Source organism: Pyrus communis, chromosome 9, assembly GCF_041283825.1.
Source record: "Pyrus communis isolate YQ-2024b chromosome 9, ASM4128382v1, whole genome shotgun sequence".
NCBI classification, from domain to species: Eukaryota; Viridiplantae; Streptophyta; class Magnoliopsida; order Rosales; family Rosaceae; genus Pyrus; species Pyrus communis.
Window position 1 is genome coordinate 7,810,308 of NC_142573.1, and position 7,787 is coordinate 7,818,094.

Genomic DNA, 7,787 nt, shown 5'->3' on the forward strand with positions numbered 1-7,787 from the left:
AAAATCAGCTTGCCAGCAAGAATCAGTTTGCCAATCCAGTCAAGTCTAGTTCACCAACCAAGTCAAGTTCGCCAGTTAAGTCAAGTCAATTTTGCTAGTCAAGTTAAGTCAAGTCAAGTTTGCATGCCTGCCAGTCCGCATCTGCTTGTTTGCAAATCCATGTCGTATACTGCCATGAGTTTGACGGGGGTATTGGCAACTATTAGTATTTAGATTTACTTTAATGTTTGGTTTCTTGGGATTTAGCCCGTTAGCATTAGGGTTAGAGTTAGTTTATTATAAAGAGCGTGCTTGCTATTCGGTTGTGAATATGTTAGTCACGATGTAACCTTTTGAAGTTTTGTAGTCGTTTCAGAGAGTTTGTTTAATAATATTCTTATTACTTTGTAGTTTTGTTCATCACGCACTCTGATATTCAACGTATCCTACACACAATGGCAATGCCTTCCTCGTGTTTTTATTTCGTAATTTTAAACTTACCCCTTTATTACTTAACTACACTTGCAACCTATGGCAATCTCCAATGCTTATTATTTCTCTCCAGTGCACATAAATCAAATGTTTGGAGTTTAATTTAGATGGTTGTGACTGCAACTTTCCATTTCCTTTTTCTCTTCAGGCTGATCATTTGGGGTTTTAAGTTGAAGCCAATAAATAATGGGAGTTTTAATGAAAAGTTCACGGTATTGTTTACTTTAACGAAAAATCATATTTTGTACACTAAAAAGTCAATTTTTGTACTATTCACTTTATCCTTTATTTTATCTTTATCATTAAAACTCAAAGTTTTCAAGCTCTTTTCATTAGTTTTCTATTAATATATGGGTTTGAATTTGGGATGAAGTTAAAACGAGTTTATAACTTTTGAACGTGTGGTGCATCGGCGAAATCTTAAAATTTAAGTTTGTGCATTAGAGATGGGCTAGCGACTACCCGCCCAGAACTCGTGAAACATTAAACCACGGAGCACGTACAGTAAAGAACATTCAAACAACAGGCACACAGCACAAAAGCAAAGATTAATAGGAAACCACAAATTGAAGAACATTATAGCTAGTTCTACAGAATAATTGAAGACAAAAGAAAATACCAATTTCCTTATATAATTAAATACTCATAGCAGAAAAGAAACTATGCAATTTTCATTTTCACCGTTGACCTTGACAGAAAACTAAACATATATATTATGCAGTACTCTAAATGATGGTGTGGAAAATGAAACTAAAGGGTAAGAAATTATTACTGGTTTTGTTTTTCTCTCATAATACTACTATGGATAACGCGGAACCGAGTGTGTGGAGAGGCTGGATCTTATAATTAGTTATTAATCACAGAATGGTGCATATATTGGGGGGTTCTTCATACGAAGGATAAGCCATCACATATTGAGGGCAACCCATGGCATACTGTAGCTGTGCAGGCTCGCTTTTCTTCTCTTCCTTTTCCTCTTTCTTTTCCTCTTTCTTTTTTTCCTCCACAGGGACACTCACCACCTCAGCATACTACAAGCTTTTTCTAAGCGAAGTTGTGAGCAGAACCACATCAATCCCTTCCCCCATTACCTCCGTTTGGTTTTTGTCTTGCTGATAACTTGCTGAGTTTACACCTGCATTATTAATCTTTTTTTAGTTATTACTTAGACCTAGAGCTGCCTAATTGGGATTAGAGTTAATTTCTGGAATTTGATTAAATTTATTGTAGAACACAGTTAAGAAGTAAATTACCATCGACCCCAACTGCAGTCTTCATAGCTTTGGCCCTGGCCCTTTCATCATGCACAGACAACTTGATCACCACCTTTTGCTGCAAACCAAAAACAGCGCTCAATTAGAATAAAACACAAATTTTGAATCAAATAATTTGCCTCTTCTGTCTCCAATGCATGTTCTTGCATGGACCTCAAATCTCAGACGTACCTTCATGACCCTGGTTCTTGATTAACGACGACAAAGACGAACCGAAGGTCTTTGAAGGTCTTCAACCGGCTTTGAGAGATTGATGGTGGAGAAAGAGAGGGGTGTGTATTAATATGTTGTGTTTGAAAATTTGGTGAAGAGTGTGAGAAGGGTTTTTGATATTTATAGGCCTTTGGGGGTCTTCGGTGAGCCAAGTGCTTTTCTGATGAAAAAAGAGAACTAGTGCCTGTTGGTCATGTTTTTTCATTTTTTTTTTGGTCGAAAACTTATCGATCAAGTCATGACATAGAAATCGTCTCTATCCTAAATGAGAGATATTATTTTGTTTGCATTTGTTTTTCTTTATTTTGAAGAGTTTCATATAGTTTTAATTTCCTTTAGTATGACTGCAAAACGTCTGGAGCATGCACACTCGGACAGTGCGCCTTTACGACGTTATTGTCAATTATTTACATTCATACACATGCTATTGTTTTGACCAACATAATCTTAACAATGTAAACAAACACAAATAACTTACAAGTTAAAGTTTCGTAGTTTACTACTAACAATGCTATTGTCATTTGAGATAAAACTCACACACAGACATATCTATTGTAAATTTTCGTAATTAATTAAGATTATTATGTTGAAAATAATAACCATATCAAATAAGATTTAGTAGCGACTCACACTATCATGTTGTACAATACATAGTTACATAACCATTTTATTTTCATGATTTCTAATTATGAGCATGAGGCTTTTACATTTGGTCCTTGGATAAATGGGTTCGATTTTTAGTTTATTGAGCTTCTTATTATTTTGCAGGCCAGTATTATGATGAGATGCATGAGGATTAAGGATCAACCTATCCGCCAGTCAAGAAGCATGACGTGCCTGGCTCCCTGGATGCCATCTAAGCAAATTGTCAATAAGAATGCTGATTTTTCTTGGAAAAAGATACCCGCCGGATATTTTTCTTAGGAATATAAGAGATCCTACGATTATGATTGTTGATTATACATCGTGAGATCAATTTTTGTTAGGTATTATTTATATTTAATTTTAAATTTTAAATTTTGAAATAATTTCTGATTATACGATATACAATAAACATTCACCATCACAAAATTTTTCTTGGTTGGTATTCAGAGAGCTGTGCGTGTCGAGCTGTTAGACTTACCGTCCGATCAACCCTCATCATGATGTGAAGTTTAAACTTCAAAGTCAATCATCTCCTACAGTGTAAGTACACAGCTACATGGAAGTGTGCTTTTTTTGTTGATCCACTTGTAAAATCCTCTCTCCGTTTTCTGATTTTCTTGCTATGTCACTCATGTTCTTGTTTTTCTATTTTTTGTTTTTTGTTTTTATCAAGAGTAAGCCAAGGTTAATTGCTGTTCAAGTTGTCATTTATTGCTTAGTAATGCTATTCTTATCACTTAAATATATCACAATTTTGCAATTTAGTACTACAGTCTAGTGGTATTACTCATCACTTGTAAGTGAGAGATCTTATGTTCGATTCTCGTCAAAAACGAATTTGAACTACATTATTGCTAACCTATTGTAAGACTCAACTTATCTCCTCCCTTTTGTGAACATAATATCATTTGTTAAAAAAAAAAAAAAAATCAATCAAACAGTAAATTTTACGTGTTTGCGATGTATGTTCCTCCCTCCATCTTGTCAATTCTCTAATTTTAAACCACAGAAAAAATTGAAAACAAAATTGTCGGCAAGACGACAAAAATTTACAAGATATTAAAAGTCATGGTTCCAGGCTCTCTATATATAATTTTTTTAACAGTTTTCTATGCCATTGAAGTTTGGATGGAATGCTCGTGAAGATAGGAGAGGGGATTGTCAAACGGGAAGGGAGATATGAAGAGAGAGTGGGAGAAGGAAACATACAAAAAAAATGCAATCAATTTTATTTCAATTTAGGTTTTTAATTAAAAACATACTAAATTTAAAAATTCAATTAAGGTGATGTTGCATGTCCAACTCATACAACACTTAAAATGGTATTAAATTATGGTAAGAGTATCATTACTTTTTATCTTGATTTGTAATTTAACTAATTATGAAGAAAGGAACATGAGCTAGTAGACCTAAATAATTCATGCAGAGTAATGTCATGTTACTAAGTGTATGCATGAGCGTGACTCTTATTAAGTGATTTTAGGCACGGAAAAATGTGCACCTTGTGACATCAAAATTTCCGCCCTAACTTGTAACACATTAAACTATGAAATATGTACAGTAACAACACTTAAACATAAGTACATCACAGCACAGAGTTAAAGAGCAAATCACACAAATTAAAGAATTGGGTTAGTAGTGTGGAGTATATAATTGCCGACTGAAAATGTCAACTTTCCATACATATATAATTATATACTCATAGAAGAAAATAAATTATGAAATTGTCACTATACATACACTATATATAGCTTTATACACATAATTAAGTAACAATTATAGAATAGTGCAATTACAGGAGGTCTTGGTAGTGGTAGATCCAGGATTCTAATATCGGGTGGTCCCAATTTAGAAGCTTTGAAAAAAATTAGACGAAAACCCTTGAAAAGTTAAATGATGAACTGCTAACTTTTCATTTACACACTACATACTACAAGTTAGGATCATTTCCAAAATGAACCACAAGGTTTCAATTTCAGCATTTTACACCTAAATGTTTTTATTTTTAGTTTTTATGACTGGTTTAAAACGAAGCAAACAATGCATGTGATGCACTGTTCTGGTGGTTAGAGCTTTCCTATTCAACCGAGGCGTCTAGAATTTAAACCTTCTTTCTTCTTTTATTGTAAAATAAGGATATAAATTGTCTGCTGTAATTAGAAAAAGATGCAAACAAATGAAAATAATAAAAAATGAATAAAACAAAAAGAAGAACATAGACACAAACAAGATGAAATTGATAGCAATTAAAAAATAGATCAAAAAAAGAAAGGAAGAATGAGGAAGCGGTAGAGAACAAAAGGATATAATTTCAACCAAAAAAATAAAAAGAAAAGAAAAGCAAAGAAGTAAAATAAAGTGACGTGGCTTAATTTTCTAAAAGCTAGAAAACGGCTTGGCCCAAAAACAAAAGGCCATAAAGCAAAATACTTATTAAATGACGGGATGAAACGATGCCGTATATATTGTCGGAAAGATTTTTCAGTGTGACCATTACACGAGGCGGTACACCACTTGCTTCTATATAAATACTGAGATATATGTGTTAAAAGGTTAATAACTTAAAAATTAAAATTTTCCACCACTTACATAAAAACATATGATGTATCATCCATGTTCCCGTCACAACTAAAAATTTCTTGTATTGTTGAGCGTAAAAAGTTTAAAAGAGCTGTTTTTCTTCTTCCTCCTCCTCAGGCTGCCCCTTCTGGTATTCTTTCCCCGCGGACGCTACCACCAAATGCCTAAATTTAGGCGGTCCTCAGTGGTCTTCACAGCCAACTATTCGGACTTTCGGGTGGTCTTAGGATCACCTTGGTCCCTTAATGGATCCGCCCCTAGGTCTTGGTATGGTGGATAGGCTGTCGCCATCTTAATTTGACTATAACCAGTTATGTTGAAAGCTACATATCCTACACACAATGGCAATGCCTTGCTGGTGTCTTTATTTCGTAATTTTAAACTTACCCCTTTATTACTCAACTACACTTGCAACCTATGGCAATCTCCAATGCTTATTATTTCTCTCCAATGCACATAAATCAAATGTTTGGAGTTTAATTTAGATGGTTGTGACTGCAACTTTCCTTTTCATTTTTCTCTTCGGGCTGATCATTTGGGGTTTTAAGTTGAAGCTAATTAATATATGGGTTTGAGTTTGCGTTGAAGTTAAAACGAGTTTTTAACTTTTGAATGTGTGGTGCATTGGCGAAATCTTAAAATTTAAGTTTGTGCATTAGAGATGGACTAGCAAGTACCCGCCCACAATTCGTGAAACATTAAACCATGGAGCATGTGCAGTAAAGAACATTCAAACAACAGGCAAACAGCATAAAAGCAAAGATTAAGAGGAAACCACAAATTGAAGAACAGTATAGCTAGTTCTACAGAATAATTGAAGACAAAAGAAAATACCAATTTCCTTATATAATTAAATACTCATAGCAGAAAAGAAACTATGCAATTTTCATTTTCACCGTTGACCTTGACAGAAATTTAAACATATATATTATGCAGTACTCTAAATGATGGTGTGGAAAATGAAACTAAAGGGTAAGAAATTATTACTGGTTTTGTTTTTCTCTCATAATACTACTATGGATAACGCGGAACCGAGTGTGTGGAGAGGCTGGAACTTATAATTAGTTATTAATCACAGAATGGTGCATATATTGGGGGGTTCTTCATACGAAGGATAAGTCACCACATATTGAGGGCAACCCATGACATACTGTAGCTGTGCAGGCTCGCTCTTCTTCTCCTCTTTCTTTTCCTCTTTCTTTTCCTCTTTCTTTTTTTCCTCCACAAGGCTCACACTCACCACCTCAGCATGCTTCAAGCTTTTTCTTTTTCTAAGCGAAGTTGTGAGCAGAACCACATCAATCCCTTCCCCCATTACCTCCATTTGGTTCTTATCTTGCTGATAACTTGCTGAGTTTACGCCTGCATTAATTATTAATCTTTTGTTAGTTATAACTTAGACCTAGAGCTGCTTGATTGGGATTAGAGTTAATTTCTGGAATTTGATTAAATTTATTGTAGAACACAGTTAAGAATTAAATTACCATCGACCCCAACTGCAGTCTTCATAGCTTTGGCCTTGGCCCTTCCATCATGCACAGACAACTTGATCACCACCTTTTGCTGCAAACCAAAAGCAGCGCTCAATTAGCATATAACACAAATTTTGAATCAAATAATTTTCCTTTTCTGTTTCCAATGCATGTTCTTGCATGGACCTCAAATCTCAGACATACCTTCATGACCCTGGTTCTTGATTAACAACGACAAAGACGAACCGAAGGTCTTCAACCGGCTTTGAGAGATTGATGGTGGAGAAGGAGAGGGGTGTGTATTAATATGTTGTGTTTGAAAATTTGGTGAAGAGTGTGAGAAGGGTTTTTGATATTTATAGGCCTCTTGGGAGTCTTCGGTGGGTCAAGTGCTTTTCTGATGAAAAATGAGAACTAGTGCCTCTTGGTCATGTTTTTTCCATTTTTTTTTTTTTTGGTCGAAAACTTGTCGACCACGTCATGACATAGAAATCGTCTCTATCCTAAATGAGAGATATTATTTTGTTTGCATTTGTTTTTCTTTATTTTGAAGAGTTTCATATAGTTTTATTTCCCTTTAGTATGACTGCAACAGGTTTGGAGCATGTGTACTTGGATAGTGCGCCTTTACGACGTTATTGCCAATTATTTACATTTTTACATGGGCTATTGTTTTGACCAACATAATCTTAACAATGAAAATAAACGCAAATACTTTACAAGTTAAAGTTTCGTAGTTTACTATTAACAATGTTATTGTCATTTGAGATAAAACTCACACATAGACATATCTATTGTAAATTTTCATAATTAATTAAGACTATTATGTTGAAAATGATAACCATATCGAATAAGATTTAGTAACGACTCACACTATCATGATGTACAATATATAGTTACATAACCATTTTATTTTCCTATTCACCTTCAAGTTATTTATATTAGTAGCTTTCACACATGCACACCATGTGCTTTGGAGGAAATTATTGTGGTAGAGAGAAGCAAAAAGTGGGAGAAAGAAAGTGGCTGAAAATTTTAAATAAAGGTTTTCTTAATGTTTAGTGCGTGTGTGACCATTTTGTATAATTGCTGTGGTCCCTTTAAATTTAAATGGTAATCAACGTGTATTATG

General features: G+C 34.3%; 1 protein-coding gene and 1 pseudogene across 2 annotated transcripts; both read right to left on the reverse strand.

Moving 5' to 3' along the window:
* Positions 1–1,086: 1,086 nt before the first annotated feature.
* LOC137740465 (heavy metal-associated isoprenylated plant protein 16-like) lies at positions 1,087–6,974 on the reverse strand (annotated as a pseudogene). The gene is made up of 3 exons (XR_015966150.1): positions 6,860–6,974; positions 1,725–1,803; positions 1,087–1,606 (listed from the first exon to the last, which is right to left on the reverse strand). The product of XR_015966150.1 is annotated as a heavy metal-associated isoprenylated plant protein 16-like (transcript).
* Positions 5,998–6,984, reverse strand: LOC137741148 (heavy metal-associated isoprenylated plant protein 12). Its single transcript, XM_068480950.2, has 3 exons — positions 6,860–6,984; positions 6,668–6,746; positions 5,998–6,545 (listed from the first exon to the last, which is right to left on the reverse strand). The coding sequence occupies exons 1-3, from the start codon at positions 6,863–6,865 to the stop codon at positions 6,256–6,258; spliced, it is 375 nt and encodes a 124-aa protein (XP_068337051.2). The 5' UTR covers positions 6,866–6,984; the 3' UTR covers positions 5,998–6,255.
* Positions 6,985–7,787: the final 803 nt, after the last annotated feature.

Excerpts from the sequence above, each read along its gene's own strand:
- LOC137741148 (XM_068480950.2), bottom strand. Across the intron at positions 6,546-6,667 it reads GACTGCAGTTGGGGTCGATG|GCGTAAACTCAGCAAGTTAT; the intron begins GTAATTTAATTC and ends TAATTAATGCAG.